The sequence below is a fragment of the Vanessa tameamea genome, chromosome 19 (assembly GCF_037043105.1).
Source record: "Vanessa tameamea isolate UH-Manoa-2023 chromosome 19, ilVanTame1 primary haplotype, whole genome shotgun sequence".
Lineage (NCBI taxonomy): Eukaryota > Metazoa > Arthropoda > Insecta > Lepidoptera > Nymphalidae > Vanessa > Vanessa tameamea.
In genome coordinates, this window is record NC_087327.1 from 7,078,359 (window position 1) to 7,099,033 (window position 20,675).

A 20,675-nucleotide genomic window follows, 5' to 3' on the forward strand; every position below is an offset into this window, starting at 1 on the left:
CTATTACATTTATTTTAAATATCACAGTTATTTTATTGCCCCAGTTAGTCGATAGTTTAATTTAACTCAGACCACCAATGGGCTGCGAAAAAGTTACACACTGATTAAACAAAACGTTATACACGAGAAAACACAAATATACGTTCATAGAAAAAGTAGGCAATTGTTATTGTTTAGTTTTCGTTCGATATTGTTTCGTTCATTATTTCTTTTGACTCTATCCTATCAATCACTTGAATTATTTTTTAATAACTTTAATGAAAATATATGATTGATTGCTTACTCTATTATTAACATATCTGAAATATGATGTTAATAATAGTGTAGTCTGATTATAAAAACATGCAGGCATACATTACAATAACATCAAAATATGGACAAAATGCATCATAGGCGCAATACCATGTATGAGAAGATACAATTTTCTTCAAAAGAAATAACAGTTTATGAAATAATAAAATAACTATATAATAGTAATATATTTAACAAAATAAAAAATAACCCTTAATAGTTACCTCAAAAGCTGGTTGTTTGTGGTTGTGAAAAGCTTTCCGGCTGCCATGTAATACAAATACACCATGTTCTGTAGCATCAGCGCATGCATCTCCATACATACACTGATCTGAGCGATAATTATAACGACAGGACATTATATATACAGCTCTTTCATGGTAATGGAATATTATGTTTATAATATCCTAAAAGAAATGGTAACCAGGTCTTAAAGATATTGGTAGATATTATAAGATATTTTCGTTTTCTTAAATTGCTATTTAATCTACTCCTAAAATATCTATGTAATGTAGTTTACATTTATTTAAGAAAATAGACTAATAGCAAACTACACAATCATAAAAAATATATTAAATCTGACCTGGTCTCCCCAGGGAATGTACAGTTTCCACTTTAACATTATAGGTGTCACATAATCAACCCATCCAAAATCTCTCATTCTTGTTAAATTCATGAGCATCACTCCCGAATTAAGGCCTGTAAATTAATAAATATTTAAGCTTTGTTTATTATTCCATATAACTGAATTATAAATCACATAAAATCATAAAATATGTTATAAAATGTTTGGGTCATCATATAAAATAACAATGTATAATGTTATAAAATATTACATTACATTATAAAGAAGTAAATAAAATATTATTTTTTAGCATTTTTATCTCATTAATCTTATACATAGTGTTTCATAGTTGTGTAAAAGGGCATTAAAAAAATTACATCAACTCACCATATTTTCCATAAAAGGGATGCTTGGCAAATCTAGGGTACCATGAGACATTAGGATTATCATCTTCCAGAGTCATAGCTGATATTTGTGAATTGTTAAGCTTTTTAAAAGTTTTCCACAGATCATCAGCTGGTCCTAAGAATAAGGTATCTGTGTCCACATATATCATAGAGTCAATATGTGGGAGTAATTTCTGAAACAAAAAAGTAGAAAAAAATATATAAAACCTCATTGGTATTTAAAGTTACATAATATATCAGAGGCACAGGTCAATGAGCATCTGATTTTACTCAGATAGAGTAGTTAAAAAGGATCATTTTTGAAATATACTTAATCTGAATTTAAGTCTCTAGTTAAATAGAAATTTGACTAGAGACTTTAATTCAATTTATTTCATATTTTAGTTTATAAATAGTAAAGTTTTTAAAAATAAAACTTAGACTAACTGGAATAAACAATCGTTGAGCTGCACATTTACTAAACAAATTCATCCAATCTTCTTCGTGTGCTTCAGGAAATTTGATTCTTTGTAATTCAAAATCAAGCTGGTTGTCAAACATAGCTTTCCATTTGTGGAGAGTTTCATTGAATTGTGATCTTAATTTATTGTCAGTGAATATAACAAAGTAAACTGGAGTCTTTGTAAAAAGCAAGACAGATTTTATAACATTTAAAGACTCATTAAACCTAGAGTCACACACTACAAATGATATTACAATCCTATCTATAAATGGCTTCTCTTGGTTACTGTCAACTCTGGAATGATAAAATTCAATAATATAATTAATTAATAAATAAGTTGATACGAAAGATGTTTAATTATATTCCGATTACAAATTGTAAGTCGTATACTTACATATGCCCCGATTTTACTATTTCGGTATTGTTTTTGCTACGATTGCTAGCGGAATAAATGTATAAAACTGTTACACATAAAAAAAATAGAATGAAAAGTTTTAAAAGAGGTAACCGTCTCATGGCGACAGACAAAAAAAATACCAAACCCTTTTTTTAAGTTCACATCTCAACTCTTCAAAATCTTTGATGTACCACTTTCCTGGACTTAACCTATTTTTTTTTTAAAAGGTTCATTTTTTGGTATAATGAGACTAATATAAATAAATTACAAGGAATTAAAATTTCTATTTCAGAAATCTTCCTAAAGTCTATACAGTTACAAGAACATATATTTAAATATGTATATTTATAAACATTTTACGCCATGACATGTAAATAAATGTACATTGAGTGACATTACATGACAATGACATGTTGTTAAATAAATGAAATTCCTCGTTTTTCAGCATTTCAACGGTCATTAAATTATCCGGAATTAAATTAATTTTAATATATACTTACATAATTTCAAAGGATAGATAGTATTTATACTTTCGCCTACTAAGTGAAATTGCACGCAAAGAAAAGTTTAGTTATAATTAATCCCTACACTATGTTATCAACTAATCCTGAATATTTTAAGGAATATTTATATTTTTGTAAACATACCACTGCATTAAAATGTGTGTATTGTTTTTTTTTATAATAATTATTGTCTGTTAAACGTACCTTTTGTCAATTTTCAAAATGTCAATGTTGTTAAATTACATCTGATGTCATTAGATTCTGTTCAAGTGTCTTTCTGCTACTAGCCTATTGAACTCAGAAATCAAAACTGAATGGCGCAAGGCCATAAGATTCTAAGTTACGTTATCATTTTAATGATAAAAAGATTTCTTAAATAGTGAATATTGAAGTTATAATTAAAAAATATTTAATTTACCAAAATGGTTGTTGGTGCATTTCCAATTGCTAAATTGTCAGTGTTATTAGTTAAACAGATCAGTAAGCCTATCGCTAACATTTGTAAAGAAAGGGCCAAAAATAGTCCATTTTTTAGAACCTACGTATGTATGCCGCCAGCACAATGTATGTAAATTTAATTCTATATTTATTACAAGTATCTCGATAATAATCGATAGCAAAGTTACAAAATGATCGTTTATTTTCAGTCTACAACTGGTGTGAAGTTAAAGCAAAAATGTGGATTTTAAATTTAGGAAAACCTGTAAATATTCCTGTTTTAAGTCAGGAAATGGCTATAGAACTAGGAGCTAATCTCCTTGGCGAAACAGTAATATTTGTTATTGGTGCTGGATTGCTTGTGATAGAATATAATAGGTATAATTTTGCTTGTGATTTTTTTTTGCCTTTTTCATTGCAGTTTCAAATTAACAATGTCATAAAAAAAATTCCAGACAAAGTAAAAAGGAAGCTGCGAAAGAAGCAAAAAGAGAAGATGAAATGAAACACATTACTGGAACAATAACAGATTTATATTTCACGGTTCAACATCAGCAGACACAATTGCGGGAAATGGAGAGAATGATACATTCACTAGGTATATGGTCTTTATATATAATTGTTATATAAATAATCATAATTTTACAAATAATAATTGAATGTGTTTATGCCTTATTAGGTGGGGACAAATTAATGACACCTCCAACTTCACCACCCAGTGGGCCAGTACTGCCAGAATCACCAAAGGTCCCTCCTAAACCTCAGAACATTGGTCATATAGTAGAGTACAACATACATTTATCTCCTGCACCTTACCCTGATGATGGTGTTATACTTAAATCACTAAATTACATCCAAATGGATGTTTTTAGTTCTTTTTTTAGTAATTCAAATGGAAAAGAAAGCACTCAAAAAGTTGAAAGAACAACAACACAACCTAAACGAGAACCTGCTCTACTCTCAGAAACATTACATAACATAGAAAATAATTTTAGAAGTTTATTTTAAGTATACCAAAAAGTTGTTTGTATATTTAAATATGTTTAAAATGTAGTAAACTATTTATTTGTTAAAATTTAAGGAGAGATTTTTTTAAGAATTCATTCTTCGTGAAAAGGATTGTTTTGACATGTAAGTTATATGTGATATAAAATTAATGAAAAACCATTGATAGACCTATAAAAATGTCATTTTGATTTCTATCATAAATATTAATTTTTAAGTACTTGCATTACTTTGATATAAATGTGCTTAGTAAAGTATATTGAATCTTTAAAGCTGAATAAAACAATATGAAAAGCATATATTTTTATTGATCAAGCCAAGCACTCATATATTTACAGTCTTGTGGAGTAATAAGGCCAGTGGAACAACATTTATATACAAGTGGACACACTCCACATGGGACTTGCACTAGTCCTGGAGGTGGTATTAGGGACTCTATAGCTCTGTAAACCTTGCTACCATCTGGATAAACATTACTTTCAGCCTTTCCATCATAAACAAGTGTATTTAAAATAGTAATAACATCTTCCACTTCAAGCTTTACCTGAAATATAAAACCATTATATATATATTTTTTTTTTATTTAATTTACAACATCCACGGGCTCACAGTTGCCCGTGCCTTTTTTTACATTTTATTTTTATAAATTGTGGCGTTATTTTATATTTTTACTGAACATCAGCAGATCTTCACTGGACTTCGACCTTGTCGTCTTCTTGGAAGACGTGGCCCACACTGACATCTTTATTTTTTTTTTTTTCAAAAAACCGTTATATTGTAACATACATTAAAATTTATGATAATGTTTTCAACATACATCATTAAAAAGTACTTCTAATTTACTTCATATTAGGTATCTATGTTTATATTTATTTCTTAGGAGTTTTAAAATTTGAAATAATTGACTTATATAAATTACTTTAAAATACAAAATTGTTAATAGTATAAAAGAGTATATAATTAAAGTAAATTACATAAATACAGAAAAAATCATGAATTTGAAGGAAATTAGTAACCAATTCTTATTGTTTACAACCGTAATGAACAATTCTGTTGTAATTTTGGAAACTGATTCTACCTATGTTTAGTGTTATCTATTTTTTTTATTAAACTCTGCAGGTTAACTTTGGTGGTTCCATTTTTTAATCTTATATTTAAAACATTTAAATAAAGTACTTACTTTACTTATACCTAGATCAGTTATATATTTTTGCACTTCAGCTGCTGTAGCAAATGATTGTGTTCGCCCTACAATAGGGCCCCTTGGATTGTTTTTTATCTTGTCCGCTCTTTGTTGCAGAAATCTCAAACATTGTCGGTTTAAGATATCAACAAATTCTGACTCAAAGTCTTGATCTTGGTACCAAGCCCCACCTGATATTGAACGATCTGGTTCTAGATTGTAAAGCATGTACACCTTCTTTTTGGATGCCTGTAAATTAATAAGTAATATGTAAACTGTCATGAACCTAATTAACTAATAAGAACAGCAATAAATATTTTAATTCACTAATAAGCAATACTCTTCATCCATTTGATATAGAAGTTTCCACATGGGATGTTATGACATGAAAGGAAATCATAAAAATAATCTATCTTCTAATATAGCTTTTACTTGGTGGTAGAACAGATACAGAAATACTTGAGTGTGTTTAACTACAGACAAGAGATATAATATCTTTCCAAGGATAGGGATATATTGCTTATACTGAGGAATGATAAAAAAATTTTACAGTAACAATGTCTATGCACAATGGTGACCACTTACCTCAGATGCTGCATTAAATCATATATTGCATTGTGAACCACATAATGAGAGTTTTATACTTGGCAATTGTTTCCATCAGATGGCCCATTTACTCATCTACTTTCCAAATTGAAATTTAAATATATAACTAATCTGTTTATAAACAATAATAAATATTGTTATATATCTGTTTATAAACAATAATAAATATTGAATGAAAGTATTGTGACAAATTTCCATAAAATTGTGATTGCTGTAACCATGGATATCCCACCAGCAGTGGAATAAGTACCAAACCTGAGTACAGATAGGCCATGTTTTTGAATGTTGTAATAAAATTTTGCTGTTAACAAGTCATTAATAGGTTGCTAATTTATTTTAACTTTAAACATACATTGACACATTTTACAGCTTTAATGACTTTTTTGCCCTCCAGACTCTTCAATACTTTAGTAAGCTGTGTGTTGGCAAGATTTGAACGATGTCTGATGTCTCTTATCCATATACCCTTATTTCCGGCTTCTTCAATAAGGTTAAATACAACTTTTTCTTCATTATCAGCTCCTTTAATTGCTGTTTTAGTATTTTGATTTTTTAACCTGGTCATAAAAAAAATTAAAACCATAATTTGCATATATTGTAATTAGATTTATATAATTAGATATAGAATATATATACATATAAGTATAAGATAATATTCGTGAAGTTTGGTAGAAGGTTTTTTACTTATATAAAAGAGAGCCGCCTTGATTGTACAAATCAAAAAGTCCCTGCTGTAATAGTTTGTTAATTGCAGCAACGAGCTCTGCCGATGACAGTTCCGGTACTGCTGCTGCAACATCCTTAGCTGATATTCCTTTTGGGTTGTTCTTCGCAGCATTGAGTATTTTTTCGCTTATTGCATCGTCGCTTTTGTCACTCATTTTTCAAACAGCAGATAGGTAAACAATTTTTTTGTTATTAGGTCTCATTTATGATAAATCTTAACTATTGACCAAGACGTAACATTATTTTTTCGAGTGCTGATCGTCTTGATTTTGATTTTTGTTTGTATTTGACATTTAACTTTTGAATTTGAGTAAAACTAATCCACAGAGTACATAATCTATAAAATATGTGCAGAATATAGTAGCTCTATTATCTTTGTATGATTCTATAATCAATTGTCTTTGCTACAACTTGCATATCATTTCGAGTGTTTTCGTGAGTTTAATTTTTTTAACTGGAATTTTAGATTTTTTTACCCAACTTAAATTTTTTTTGGCGAAAATCCGATATTATTCGTTTAAATTTTTTAGTGACTACGACATTAAAAAAGTTGGTCTAATTTCAAGAAAGCGAGGTTTATTTAAATGGCATGAGTAAATAAATCGTAAATTTTCTGGTGGTTCCCGAATCGAAATGTTTTTAAAGTTAATTAGAATTATTTTTAAAGTCCTTCATAGTCAAAAATATCCTAACCGATATTATAAATGCGAGAGTGATTTTGTTTTTTAGTTTGACGTCTTTACTAATTACTACTCAAACCACCATCATGAAATTACACTTTGTAATGTGTACTAACAAACCGCAACCGCGGGCGAAAAACTAGTAATTATAAATACAATGCCACCTGGACTCGAATGCTCAGGGAATGCACTCGCCGAAAACCTTCCCTGAGCCTGTTACTGTATCAACAAATTGTTTCTATTCTAATATTAACACAGTGAATATTTTACAATAAAAAATCAAATAATAATTTAACTTTATTTTACAAATCAATTTTGTATTGTGTTATACTTGTTTTTTCTGGAAATGTTGTCCTTAATATAAACATATTGTTGACTTCAGGTGTAGAGTCCAATGTTTCCAAATAACCAAACCAATATATAACTAGCCCCGGGCCAAATCTATTCCAGTAACACAAAAGTTGATCTTTCATGTAACCTAAATGATTTTCCTCATTTCCGAACAGTGCTTTGCTTTCTATCCAGTTCACGATAAATCCATCCACTGCAATTGGAACATCCAACTTAAAATCAGGGGTTTTATCATATCCACGTAATCTAAGTAGATTTTCATCAGAAAATGATATATTCATCATTCTTAACTCATTTTCCAATTGCAATTCATATTCTAATCCTATAGACCTGGAGAATAAGATTTAAATTTAAAAGTATAATGGTATAAAAATTAATAAATAAATTTAATACAGCTATTAGTAAACTTACTGTTTGATAATATCTACATATGGACCATATTGATTGTCATTCATAATACCCTGCACAAAAAGTAATAATATTAAAGAATTTCAAAATTGCTTTGACATATTTATTAAGTGAATAAAACTTTACTATACCAAAAAGACTTGATAAGCTAAATCACTGTTTTCGATCAATGTTGTGTCCTTTAAATATTTTTTTACTTCAGCAGAATCTGAGCAAACATTTTGGAGCAGTGATCGCACAAACAAAGCTGGACTAAGACCTTGACTGTCGGCCAGCCTGAAAAAAAATACAATTAAAGATTTCCTCCTAAATAATAAAAATTACTGTAGTAAAAACCCATCTATGATTTAACTGGTATCAATAGGTTTAAAGAAATCTGTTAAAATAATTATTCTCTAATCTTTACTATATGGATACATATTATAGTTTTAACAAATGTAAGATTTTACCAAAATTAAAAATTATATTAAATATATAAAACTGATCTTACTTCAATATAACATCTTCTTTATTTTGATCTTTCATCAATTCTTCATATAATTCAAAATATTTGCTTGATATAACAGGAGACTTCCGATAACTTTGTTTCATTGATCGTTGCACAAGTAAAGATATTATACTACTTATTGTTGGAGATGGTACTCTGAAATTTTTTTAAATATTAAATTATGATAAATAAGAATTTAATAAATATTTCTGTAAGGAAAAATATATTGCATCAAAATTTCAAGTAGATAACTTTTTCATTCAGTTTAAAAACTAAACAATAAACGAAACAATAAAAGTCTTTAATTATTACGACGGAAGTTTGTGCACTTAACTCTTTATATTTTTTTTTCAATTCATTTTCAGCTTTTCTGCTAAATGATGTCATTTTATTAAAATCTTTAACAATTGCTTTATAAAGTTTTAAGGACATAGGTTTATTTTCAGACATAGTTGTCGTTATTTTTAAAACAAAAGAAAATAATTTACACTTTTTTTAAGTGAGCAACCATCAATCCTTTAAAGTGAATTAGATTATGGTTAATAGTTTTTCTCTTTCGCTGCTTATTGTATTCAATACAATGTATATTGTATTCATGTATTGTATATAATTGTCAAATGTTGACAGGTTAAACTACAGATAAGAGTGAAATAATGAATATAGGTATATATCAAAAATAATATAACATCGAAAAATGTAAATGCTATTATCCAATTTCTTACATTTGATAAGAAAGAGGGAGTAAAATAAAATAACATATTAAAATGTAAATAGTGTTATATTAAAAAAAGAAGAAAACAAAACAAGATATTACACATGGGAAAAATTAATATTTTAATTCAAATGTTAGTTCAAATAAAATTATTAAGTAGTATTTATAGAAAATTTAACAGCTTGAAGTTATGAAAATATTGAAAATTTTAATTAAGATTGATTCGAATATTTAAGAATTATTGTGGAATTATTAGGCAAAAGACTTGAGACTATGACTATTATTAAAACTGTTAAAATGACATAAGAGCAAATAACTTTAAATTATCCTATATAATATGAATGGTAATAAACTCTTAATACGTCAATACTCTCACTTCTCAAAAGTGTACACAACTATGATTATAAGTTTTTTGATATTATCTTTAATTCATATACCTACGATTGATGAATGACTGGAATGACAGCGGACTTATTGTTATATAATAATAATTATCATTGAATTAATGTTTCTACTCCTAGTAGTAATTTCTTTTATACTTGACATTGGCTTGTCTTTGACAGAATATTTGCGCTCAACTAGCGTCAAACACGATACAAAAAAAATCATTTTTGACTTGTAACTTTGTTTTGATTTTGCAGAATGAAATGTAATTAATAACGATTTTTTATTTTATTAACATTAATATAGTATAATAATATATAATAACTTTAAATAAAATAATTTATATTTTAATGAATAATGTTTGACGAAAGTTCAAATATATCTGCTAAGACTTGGAAAAGAACTGTTGAAAACATTAACAAGGTATTCATTATTTATTTTATAATATAAGATAAATGCTGATACTTAAATACTAGTCTGAGAATCTGTTCAAAATATGATTTTGTTAATTTTTTGTAACAACTCATAATGTTTAAAGTGCAACATATTTTATTAAATATGAGAATGTGAGATAACCATGAATTTTTATAATTAATATCACAGTTAATGTCAAAGATTTTTAGGTAGGGTACTCTGATGGTGTTACGGATGGACAATCATCTTCATTCCAATCTAGTTTTGACATGGGATATGCACAAGGGCTAAGGTTCGGATTACAATTTGGATATAAAGCTTCTAAGTAAGTAATATAAGATACTTTGCATACACAATTATACAAAATTATAATTAAATTAAGTAGAAATACATGTAGAAAGTTTATCTATCAACTAATATTTTCTTATTGTAAATTGTTTTTAATATTTTTATTTTTGTTATAATTTTTATCTAAGTTGAAACTAGATTCATTTTTAGTCTTTGTTATGTCTGGATATTACCCACACAGTCTTATTAGATTTCTGCTTAATTTTAGAATTAAATTATTTTGAAAAATGCATTCTTAATGTATTTTCCTATTTTAAAGTCTGGGAATACAGCATACTTATAATTAGTTGTTAATATCAAATATTATGAAAAACATATACATACTTGTTTCAGCAACAAGCAAGTCTTTGAGACACAATCAAGTGATCCTCGTAAAATAAACTGTCAGATCTGCTTAAAAGGAGGTGCATTGATGGAGAATGTTGTTAATTTATATAACATACAAAAGGAGAAAAATGAAGAGTATTTAAAAAAATAGGAGACTTATAGGATTATAAGGATTAATTTTGCTGAAATTAAAATACAAAATAAATAGATTGAATATAAATAATCACATAGAATGAATTATTTCTAATAATTTTATTTATCTAAATATTTTTTCTTATATTCTAGATTTTTTTTCTGGAGGAGGTTTCATGTTCTCTTGTTTAATCTCAGTTTTAATTTCCATATGACCTTGCATATTACCATTTGTCATGTCTGAACTGATGGGATCCAATGGTTCTTGTTTAATTGTTATGTTATTTAAAGTGCCACCTGCTTCTTTCTCTGAATTCTTATCATTTGTATTTTCAGTCTTCACTGTAACACCATTCTGCCAAAAGAAATCTTATTTAATAAGTACATATTTTTTAATTTATTGATTGAGAATATTTTTTTAGTATGGAACTAATCAATTAAAAAATGAATCAAATTTAATATAAACAAAATATCTAGCACAAAGGTTAAATAAAAAAAATAAAAAAATTGTCACATTTACTTTACCTGGTTTATTGTAGTTTGAGTCACTGGTAAAGGAAATTGTCGCACTAATTCAGCTAATAGCATGTCCACCCTTTGTCTTTGAAACAATGTTGAGGGCTCTTCTTTAGGTGTACTTGTAACTTCCTTTGGGGCAGATTGTCCCATATTAAAAGGACCTAAAATAAAAAACCTTATACTGACTGACTGACTGACTGACGAGATAACAACAAGGTTGTCATCTCGTCAGTCCAAGCAGGACATAGGACCCTAGTGTGAGAAGCATAACAAGGTTTTATGTTTCAATAAAAATTTAAACACATAAATATCTCTCTTGGTTTAGATCAATGATTCCCAAAGTGGTCCAGGTGAACCCCCAGGGGTCCACGGGAGACTTGCTGGGGGGTCGACTTAGGCGTGAATAAAAAATGGGGGTCCATAAGATGCTAATAGGGGTCCATAAGATGTTAATAGGGGTCCATAAGATGTTAATAGGGGTCCATAAGATGTTAATAGGGGTCCATAAGATGTTAATAGGGGTCCATAAGATGTTAATAGGGGTCCACGAAAATTTATCTGCTTTTGATAGTAAAGAGCAAAAATGTAAGCATAGTTTTTATAAGGGCCTACCTACATTGTTTTAAGTACCTAACTATAGTAGCGGCACGTTATGATGGCCGTTTTGACGTTTGTCCGCTCATGAAGTTTCGTATTCAATAAATAATTACATCAAAGGAGCAAATGTTGTTCTTTATTGTCAATAGTGACGTGCAGTTAGTCATAAAATTTATCGAATGTGATTTCTAAACTACAAATATTAGGGTACCGCGAAGATAACTTTTTTATTTATTTTTTTGCGTAAACGTGTACGTCACACTCTCACACTCGACCTCGTAGTCGGTGTTATATTTGTGTTGACAGTAAATATTTTATCTATTTTATAAATTATTTAAATTATTTTATTTTATTTATATATGTTTATTGTAGAAAATGATAATAGAAATAATATTAGTATTCAGAACAGGTTACAGAACGTTTTTATAATTCATTCTAATTCAAATTTTTGATTTAAATTGATTTCGTTCGAATATATTACTTAAACTTATTTTATATTTTTTTTATTAAACCTTTTTAATCAGATACTACTTGCAACAAAAACTTGAATTAAATTACTTGCAAAAAACAAAGATTTGAATATATTATATCGATAATAAATTTACATTACACATCACTTTTTTAATGTGTCAAAACGGCCATCGTATCTTGCCGCTAGAATAAGCAGATAATATTTTAATAAGGCAAGCGACTGTTACTTGTCCAAATTTGCGTATTCGATATTACGTACAATTTCGTGTACAGACTTGCAAAGCGCTATCCGCCCGACAATGCTTAATGCTTGTTCAGACATGAACTTGATCACCACTATAAATACTTGATGCCAAAGGCAAACTCATTTATTTGTTTCCGGAATTTCGAAAAAAAGGTGTGAGAAAATTTATATCAGAGTTTGCTAGTGCCGGAGAAAAGTAAGTACCTACCTTTTTTTGTTATAGTACTTCAGTATTTTGTATACGTGTACTAGTCGGTTGATCACAACTGCATATATAGATAGGTAACTTAGTAACTTACAGATATTTCATTTGTCCTCTTTCGATTTGAAGACAAACACAACACGTTATATTCATAATTGTTTTTTCACGAGAGAAGCACTACCTTTCTAAAAAGGCCGAATAAGCAATATTGCAGAGCAATTAATTTTGTAATTTTTCTTGCAAATAACTACTAATTTTATAAAACAGTAATTTCACAATCATTTTAAATTGATTTTGAAGTAACTATTTTATCAAAACTATTCCTTTTCCGAAAGAGCGAGCGGTGCGCGGGCGACGGGAAAGGGCGGGGCTTGAGCTTCGATGCCAGTTTGTCACGTTTTAACAATGAAGCCGCAGACAAAAAATACGCAAATCACCGCGTGAACTCATTGATTTGATGCAATGTTAGTTATCGTATTTATGGACAATTTTGGGATTTCGACTTTAATTTTTCCTACACATTTATGATCAGTATTCGATACTGAGTACACCAATTTTTATTTGTACTATTAAAAATTAGTGGTAAATTAGGTACTTTAAAATTGATACCGTTTTGTGAAAACGTCTGTATTTGTCTTAGCGGTTTATTAGTTGGTCCCTTTACAAGCCGTAATTCTATTTCCGGGTGCTGACAAAGGCTGCGGTGTGATACCTATATTCAGAAAAAAACTTGGTTACTAAAACATTTTTTTTTTTACAGGTAAGGTAACTGACACGAAACATGGCTACAGCAAAGAAAAAATGTCGATTATTTGAAATATGGTTTTGTTCCATCAGAGGCAGACAAACAATTGCCCAAGTTCCTTAATAGGCATAATATGCAACAAAGTTTTGAGCAATGACTCTATGAAACCATCAAAGCTCGAAGATCATCTAAAAAGATGTCATACTGATAAAATAGGTAAAGATTTAAAATATTTTCAAACATTGAAGGAAAAATATGAAAAGAGGAAAAGAGACCCGTCATGCACAGTATGTTCGCTTCAACATCTCAAAGTAACGATGATGGCTTGCATAGCAAAATCTGGAATACCGCACACTATCGGAGAACAATTAATTTTACCCGCTGTTGAAGAGGTTTTAAAAACTGTTTTGCACAAATCTCCATTTGACGTACTAAAATGAATTCCATTAAGTAACAATACTGTACAAAGACGCATTGATGAAATGAGCTCTGATATCGAAAGTTTTTTGTGCAATCATCTGCAAAAAACTCATTTTTCTATACAACTGGACGAGTCAACGTTTCCCGGTAATGAAGCATTATTATTGGCATATGTCCGATTTATTATGGAGGAAAAAATTCACGAAGAATTGCTTTTTGCCAGAACTTTGGAGACTGACACTAAAGGCGAATATCTATCTATCTATCTATCAATATTTAATGTCCTGAGTATTTTTTTTACGGAAAAATCGATTTCATTTACAAACATTATTTCAGAGGCAACAGACGGAGAACAGCTCCTGCAATGGTCGGGCGATATCGTGGGTTTATAAGTCATCTCAAAAGAATTATACCAGGACTTACAGCTATTCATTGCGTAATCCACCGACTACATCTTGTGGCAAAACATTTAAGTGACAGGTTAAACCAATCTCTTCGTTTTGTAATAAAAGCTGTCAACAAAATCAGAATCAATACATTGAATACGCGTTTATTTGCTCAATTGTGCGACGAAAATGATGAAGACTTCCGACTGCTCTTACATACTGAAGTATGCTGGTTGTTGAAAGGTGCATACTTAACGAGATTTTACTCTGTTTTCGATTCCGTATTAGAGTTCCTAGAAAGTAGAGATCCAGATTTAAAAGAAAACTTGATCAAATTCAAAGCAGACATTGCGTATTTGACAGATTTGTTTAAAAAATTTAATGATATTAACTTGCAGTTACAAGGTGACAGCCTGAATTTAATAAAAATAAAGGGGATCATTTCGGCTTTTCTTGGGAAATTGATATTTATGAAGCAAAACATTAGTCGGCGCGAATTCTCTCAATTTCCAAACTTGTCGCAGGTAGAAGGTATTGATGAGGATATTCATACCTACAGTCAACATTTAAGTGCCCTGCATGATGACTTCAAAACCAGGTTTGAAGATATGCTGACGATGGATATACCACCATGGATCATAAATCCATTTGATGAAACAGAAGTGGCCAATGTTGTATTACAAGAGGAGCTGCTCGAGCTAAGCACCAATGAGGAGCTGAAGGTGAAATTTAGAAAAGGCTACCAAACATATTGGCTGCAAGCAGAAATACCCGAAAAATATCCTGGACTGTGGGAAATCACAAGGAAATTTTTAATAGCTTTTTCCTCGTCATACCTTGTCGAAAGGAGTTTTAGTGCCATTACAAACCTCTTAAGAAAAAAAAGAGCAAATTAAACTTCACAAAGCAGGGGGATTTGCGGTTATTGCTCACAAAAATAAAGCCAAACATTGATTGTTTGCTGACACTCCATCAAATACATCCTTTCCATTAATTAAAATTATGACCTGCCCCTATATTACCTTATTAATTTTTTCTTGTAATTCTATTCTTTTAATAAATAAAGTGTTATAAAATGTACCATTTTTCGTTTTTATTTTACCTATCGGAATATAGGGACAGAACTCAGAAGTGACACAATTTTTATTTTTTGGCGACTTTAAGAATGTGGTAGAAATATAGCAGCAGGGGGTCCACCGAAACCAGTAAAATTTTGAAAGTGGTCCACGAGAAAAATAAGTTTGGGAACTACTGGTTTAGATAAATAAGATAAAAAATATTACTTACTAAAAATTTACATGATTTTTAAAATTTTATTATAGAATATATAAATATTACCAGACTTGTTTGCTTTGAAGTCCCACCAATATCCTTTACTTGGGTGATACTTGGAGTACGTCATAGTTTCTTCAAATGAACATTGTAGATGATGAACTGCTGATAACTGTTAATCATATTAAACTTTTAAGAAATATTCTGTCAAATTATCCCAAATCATAACAAGTATGTTTACCAATCGTGAGTTCAAAACACTGGCCAAATCAGGGGCTTGATAAACAATTCCTGCAATGATATAGTAATCAGCGAGTGGAATGGTTTGAACAGGGCTGTGTCGATGTTGTTTACGAATAACATAAAGGATAGGTTCCTGTACATGTAACAATATGTATTCAAGTCCTGTCATATTCCTGGAAAGTAAAAACTGTATAAATAATGATGAAAGATTTAAATTGTTACTGATAGTTAATAAACTTACTGCAACTGATCCATACTGAGACGTTGCATTTTTACGACTTCATTATTGCATGTGCGGTCAAAAAACGGGTTCGATCTTTCAGAAAAATAATCCATAATATTTGATGGGTTTAACGACGGAATCCAAGAAGAATCATGCCATGATAAGCCTAACGGGTTTTCAGAAGCAATAGGCAAGTGACCAATTCTCCCGGGCATCATATTTGCAAATAATATAAATGGTTCTGGTAAAGTAAAATGAGTATCGTTTTAAATGTTTCTAATATACCTAAAGAATATATTTACATAACTTGATATATATAGAATAGAATATAAATTATAAACTCTTATTCTATTTTCTGTATAAAATTAGAACAATAACTCAATTCTAACTTCAAGCAAAATAACAATAAAATTAATATTTAAAGTCAGTGTCAAATCGTAAGTGACGATCTTATTTACCACAGATTACTGTAATCATTCTCAACATATAAATAAACCTTTTCTTCGAAGAAAAGCATTGGCTGTAATTTTACACGTAATAGTTTGCGTTTATAATTTTATAAAACTGCAGGTTCCATATGTCATGTAAAAAAGTTATTTTGTTTTTTAAATAATAACATGTATGAAAATATTTAACCGTTTGGCATAGTGATTGCACAAAATATATCGATATCCTATATGTGTCTTAAATGTACTACCTAGCTACGACCGTGTCACAACGTAAGTGTTTAAATACATTCAAAAGTTGATTTAGTGCTTATTTTATGTTATACAGCTTTGCAGACTAATAAAAAATTCCTACTTAATATATACATGATAACATATAACTCAGATAAGTTAAACATCATAACCTTTGGCTTTAATGCTAACTAGGTATTATATAACAAAATTCCATGTTAAGTCGAGAAGGCTGGGGCTAACCTTATAAAAAATCTATTATTTGCAGTAAACATTTTTCATTTGCACATTACATGAAAATGCTGACGCCTTTTCATAATTGACCTATACCCACGGCATTGGTCCTATAGTCCGTTCAGTTATTTTACCTCTGGTTATTAAGTTGGCTAACTTGTGCAATGTGTTGCTATAGATAGTTTCTAAAAATCCTTTGTATAAAATTAGGAGATCGTGATCGTGAGAGAAAATTTGGTGGTAGTGGCAGAATGATATGATGCTGTCCTTCTTATAAAATACCTATTTACTTCTAGCTGAGCCAATTGGAGAATTATATTTCTAACCCGTATACCAGTGGTAGTCATATACCTACCTAATTTGGTGCAACCGATGGTAGTAGCTAGAGGAGGCGTGGCATAGCGTGTTATACATATAATTATATCTGTACCAATGCTCCTATACCTTGTGTAGTGATAAAAATATTTTTGTAGCTTAAAATTGTTTTTGGTAATAAATAAAAACAATTACGGATTAATCAAAGCTTTTATTTAGAATAAGAATGATCTAAATGGACATCATCAGAAGAGAACGAATAATCAGAAGTGCTATCAGACTCAATATCCGAGCCATCGCTTACTTGTGTAATAATTTTTTTTCAATATCGTCTTCTACGTATTAAGTCAATATCGATCTTTAAGTCTGCTAAGTTTCGTTAAAGTTGTAACCTCTTTCCTGATTGCGTACATTTCGTGTATTTTATTTCTAACTCCACAAAGATCAAAATCGTCTATCTGTATTACTTTTTATTAAATGTGTTTTTTTCTCTGTGTAGAGATTTTTCGAGACGTGTAAGCAGCAATTTCACCTTCTTTAGTAATGGTGCTAATGGTTTTCTCAGACAAACCTGAAATTTAAAAAGCCTTAATTAATAAACTTACAACATTTAATTTACTCTTACACATAATGGTACCGTTCACCATTAAATTAACGATTTCACTTGTACGAACTTAGAAAATACTTTTACTAGATATAGTGTTTGCCGTGGATGGAAGGTGAATAATACCATGAACCACATTGGTACAAATCTAGGGTTGGGTTTAGAATAATCCTCCACGATTTTGGGGGAACAAATTGTAGTATAGGTTAGAGGATTGCTCCCTGAATACAACAATACCACTCGCGTCCTGCGAAACTGCACCATTTTCGAGAAAATTAAGAAAAACTATCATAACCTATACACGCAGAAATATGTCAAATAGATCGTAATATAACTATAAGAGCAGAATAAGTAACTATTTTGTTTAAGTTTGACAACGATGCAATATACATAAGGTGCTTGGCATATGTCAAAACGCTAAATGAAGGTGTCAAATATCACGAATATTTTTTGACATTATTCATATTTAAATATGTCGTTCGTTGTTTCTTTTTGACTCGCGTTATTCGAATGAGCGCTCATTTTGTTTGTTGTGATTTATTTTGATGATTTTGCTAGAAAGATTTACACATTTGATTGTATAAAATTGACACAAAACCGACTCTGTTAACTCTGACTCAATATGGTCCTGTCGGACTTACCCCTAGAGTATTTTTTAAGAAACCGAAGGCGCGAAGGTGGTGCAGCATCCGCCTGCTGTAACAAAGCACAGGCACATCGTGCCTTATGGGAATCGTACCAGAACATAGGGAGAATACTCATATCCTTCCCCACAGCCCCTCTACCCCCTGCTCCTGCAGCAGATTACTAAACCGCAACCCAAATCTATACTATGTAAAAATTGTAATTTTATATAATAATCATTAATCTTAAATTATAAAATTTCACTAAAGTAGAGAATTATTTTTCAACGGGAATACGGGAATTGTTTAATAGCAGGTAACATTATTTTACATACCTGTCATGGCAGCTACCCGCTTCAAACGGTATTACAGGACCTTTACTAGTTTTTTCCTTTTCTCAAAATTCACACACAGCTAGCACCTGATCTTTCTCCCACTACTCTGAATTCATTTTGGCATGAATAAATGTAATTAATCACTGAATTTATCATATAACTCGAGGAGCTCTGACCAATTAGACAGTCAGTAATGCCAACCTAACTAACCTAGCGCAGCCTCTTTGATAGATGTCAGAGGTAAAATAACTGTGAACGGACTATAATAGATAAACTTCAATCTTATATCATTTAACTCAATAAATTTAAAAAAAAATCTACGTAAAAATGCATTTTTTTCCTCTGTGACACAATATTGATAATTTTTTTGATTGACTATTATGACGATAAACTATGACGATAGTATATTGCATATTCGTGACTATTATATGTTTGCCTGTTTCCTATTAATCTTTAGTTATTCATATTTATGACTATAGTTAAATGTTGACAAAGAATTCCACATACTTATTTATTAACTAGCGACCAGCCCCGGCTTCGCACGGTTGCAATGCTGATACTTAATATACTACAGAATGTCTTTATACAGGATGACTGGTGAATTACTATGGCATCCATACCGTCGCGGGCGGCGTGTTAGGCGTGCAACTCGCAACCCCTGCCCCGTGACTAATTAGATCAATAGGGCAAGCGAATCCGTAAGGTTCGTATGTCCGTCTACCCGCGCGCGCGCCTTATGATTAATCTTTCGCGTATACCTAATCTGTCTCGTGTGAGTGTGACTCGTCATTAGTAGGTTCGTCATAATTAGATATGGCTTATCAATACACAAATGCAGAGTACTTGGACATGGTTCGTGCTTATGCGCGTGCGAATGATAGCTTGCCGGGTGCTATCAATTTGTACCGGGAGATGTTCCCCAATCGCCGAGTACCTACTGCCAGCGTAATCTTAAACGCTAATCAAAGACTACAAGACTTCGGTCAGTTCCCTGCTCCAACATATGCCCAAGGACGAGGTGGCGCGGCATACACTGTCTACCTACAAGAAGACATTCTTGAGTATTTCGAGAACAACCCATAAGCGAGCACTCGAAAGGCTGCTAGAAGATTTGGTGTATCTCAGTGGACTATGTGGAATCTACTTCACAAAGAAGGGCTACCCTTATCATTTTCGACATGTTCAGGAATTCAGTGTCAACGATTACGAGTCACGAATAAATTTTTGCCGGTTGTTTTTGCTAAACACTGCCACATACACTGATACATGTAAAGCTTCCTCTTGAGTCACTCTATCTATTAAAAAAATCCGCATCAAAATCCGTTGTGTGGTTTTAAAGATCTAAGCTTACACAGGGACAGACAGACAGCGGCAAGCGATTGCAAGATGGAATATGCGTTTAGCAAGAAAATATTAGGTTTGAATCGTAGTTTTATTGTGAAACATAGATCAAAATCATTGCATCCGTTTTTAGGTTGCACGTAATTTTTTTTTTTTTGTTATATGAGAGGTGGCAAACGAGCAGGAGGCTCACCTGATGGAAAGTGACTACCACCGCCCATGGACATCTGCAACACCGGGGGGCTTGCAGGTGCGTTGCCGGCCTTTCGGAAAAGAGTACGCTCTTTTCTTGAAGGTTCCCAAGTCGTATTGGTTCGGAAAAACCGCCGGCGAAAGCTGGTTCCACAGAGTGGTTGTGCGAGGCAGAAAAGTCTTAAAAATCGCGCTGTTGTGGATTTTCGGACATCTAGGTGGTGTG

At 30.8% G+C, this 20,675-nt stretch overlaps 7 protein-coding genes across 8 annotated transcripts in view; 3 read left to right on the forward strand and 4 right to left on the reverse strand.

The window, feature by feature from the left end:
* Positions 1–4,228, forward strand: part of LOC113399391 (optic atrophy 3 protein homolog) — an 88,159-nt gene extending 83,931 nt beyond the window's left edge. The window contains exons 2-5 of one of the 2 annotated variants that reach the window (XM_064217946.1): positions 2,998–3,169; positions 3,253–3,421; positions 3,499–3,641; positions 3,723–4,228. In XM_064217946.1, coding sequence (XP_064074016.1) covers positions 3,028–3,169; positions 3,253–3,421; positions 3,499–3,641; positions 3,723–4,051 — 783 coding nt within the window. In that variant the 5' untranslated portion in view covers positions 2,998–3,027 and the 3' untranslated portion in view covers positions 4,052–4,228. Of the gene's footprint in view, positions 1–2,899; positions 3,170–3,252; positions 3,422–3,498; positions 3,642–3,722 lie in introns of those variants that run through there. The other variant, XM_026638510.2, reaches the window with a different exon arrangement.
* The window catches only part of LOC113399485 (salivary glue protein Sgs-3), a 271,041-nt gene that overhangs the window by 149,833 nt on the left and 100,533 nt on the right, over positions 1–20,675 (forward strand). The window lies entirely within an intron of this gene.
* Positions 1–20,675, reverse strand: part of Rps29 (Ribosomal protein S29) — a 123,712-nt gene that overhangs the window by 1,033 nt on the left and 102,004 nt on the right. Inside the window, exons 1-5 of the mRNA XM_026638505.2 lie at positions 2,100–2,490; positions 1,690–1,999; positions 1,244–1,436; positions 875–990; positions 516–698 (exon numbers count right to left, since the gene is read on the reverse strand). Of these exons, the coding sequence (XP_026494290.2) occupies positions 516–698; positions 875–990; positions 1,244–1,436; positions 1,690–1,999; positions 2,100–2,221 (924 nt within the window). The 5' untranslated portion in view covers positions 2,222–2,490. Of the gene's footprint in view, positions 1–515; positions 699–874; positions 991–1,243; positions 1,437–1,689; positions 2,000–2,099 lie in introns of the transcript that reaches the window.
* On the reverse strand, positions 4,339–6,856 carry LOC113399388 (DNA-directed RNA polymerase III subunit RPC6). Its single transcript, XM_026638506.2, has 4 exons — positions 6,522–6,856; positions 6,190–6,394; positions 5,229–5,480; positions 4,339–4,592 (listed from the first exon to the last, which is right to left on the reverse strand). The coding sequence occupies exons 1-4, from the start codon at positions 6,716–6,718 to the stop codon at positions 4,353–4,355; spliced, it is 894 nt and encodes a 297-aa protein (XP_026494291.1). The 5' UTR covers positions 6,719–6,856; the 3' UTR covers positions 4,339–4,352.
* Positions 7,479–9,052, reverse strand: LOC113399390 (CDAN1-interacting nuclease 1). The gene is made up of 5 exons (XM_026638508.2): positions 8,824–9,052; positions 8,493–8,645; positions 8,134–8,278; positions 8,006–8,055; positions 7,479–7,924 (listed from the first exon to the last, which is right to left on the reverse strand). Exons 1-5 carry the CDS (start codon positions 8,937–8,939, stop codon positions 7,546–7,548), a joined length of 843 nt encoding a protein of 280 aa, XP_026494293.1. The 5' UTR covers positions 8,940–9,052; the 3' UTR covers positions 7,479–7,545.
* LOC113399396 (uncharacterized) lies at positions 9,866–11,114 on the forward strand. The gene is made up of 3 exons (XM_026638515.2): positions 9,866–10,008; positions 10,209–10,324; positions 10,681–11,114. The coding sequence occupies exons 1-3, from the start codon at positions 9,943–9,945 to the stop codon at positions 10,823–10,825; spliced, it is 327 nt and encodes a 108-aa protein (XP_026494300.1). The 5' UTR covers positions 9,866–9,942; the 3' UTR covers positions 10,826–11,114.
* Positions 10,897–16,464, reverse strand: LOC113399389 (mediator of RNA polymerase II transcription subunit 6). Its single transcript, XM_026638507.2, has 5 exons — positions 16,147–16,464; positions 15,904–16,078; positions 15,729–15,834; positions 11,332–11,486; positions 10,897–11,161 (listed from the first exon to the last, which is right to left on the reverse strand). The coding sequence occupies exons 1-5, from the start codon at positions 16,344–16,346 to the stop codon at positions 10,949–10,951; spliced, it is 849 nt and encodes a 282-aa protein (XP_026494292.1). The 5' UTR covers positions 16,347–16,464; the 3' UTR covers positions 10,897–10,948.

What these genes read in the sequence shown, in the direction of transcription:
- LOC113399396 (XM_026638515.2), top strand. Translation starts at nt 9,943, where the DNA reads ATGTTTGACGAAAGTTCAAATATATCTGCTAAGACTTGGAAAAGAACT. An exon ending in CTGTTGAAAACATTAACAAG is followed by an intron (nt 10,009 to 10,208) that starts GTATTCATTATT and finishes AAAGATTTTTAG; the next exon opens with GTAGGGTACTCTGATGGTGT. An exon ending in TTTGGATATAAAGCTTCTAA is followed by an intron (nt 10,325 to 10,680) that starts GTAAGTAATATA and finishes TACTTGTTTCAG; the next exon opens with CAACAAGCAAGTCTTTGAGA.
- LOC113399390 (XM_026638508.2), bottom strand. Translation starts at nt 8,939, where the DNA reads ATGTCTGAAAATAAACCTATGTCCTTAAAACTTTATAAAGCAATTGTT. An exon ending in AAAGAAGATGTTATATTGAA is followed by an intron (nt 8,279 to 8,492) that starts GTAAGATCAGTT and finishes ATTTTTTTTCAG; the next exon opens with GCTGGCCGACAGTCAAGGTC. An exon ending in TAGCTTATCAAGTCTTTTTG is followed by an intron (nt 8,056 to 8,133) that starts GTATAGTAAAGT and finishes CTTTTTGTGCAG; the next exon opens with GGTATTATGAATGACAATCA.
- LOC113399389 (XM_026638507.2), bottom strand. Translation starts at nt 16,346, where the DNA reads ATGATGCCCGGGAGAATTGGTCACTTGCCTATTGCTTCTGAAAACCCG. An exon ending in GTGTTTTGAACTCACGATTG is followed by an intron (nt 15,835 to 15,903) that starts GTAAACATACTT and finishes TATGATTAACAG; the next exon opens with TTATCAGCAGTTCATCATCT. An exon ending in CTCAAACTACAATAAACCAG is followed by an intron (nt 11,162 to 11,331) that starts GTAAAGTAAATG and finishes TTCTTTTGGCAG; the next exon opens with AATGGTGTTACAGTGAAGAC.
- LOC113399388 (XM_026638506.2), bottom strand. Translation starts at nt 6,718, where the DNA reads ATGAGTGACAAAAGCGACGATGCAATAAGCGAAAAAATACTCAATGCT. An exon ending in AAGCTGTAAAATGTGTCAAT is followed by an intron (nt 5,481 to 6,189) that starts GTATGTTTAAAG and finishes ATTAATTTACAG; the next exon opens with GCATCCAAAAAGAAGGTGTA. An exon ending in CTGATCTAGGTATAAGTAAA is followed by an intron (nt 4,593 to 5,228) that starts GTAAGTACTTTA and finishes TTTATATTTCAG; the next exon opens with GTAAAGCTTGAAGTGGAAGA.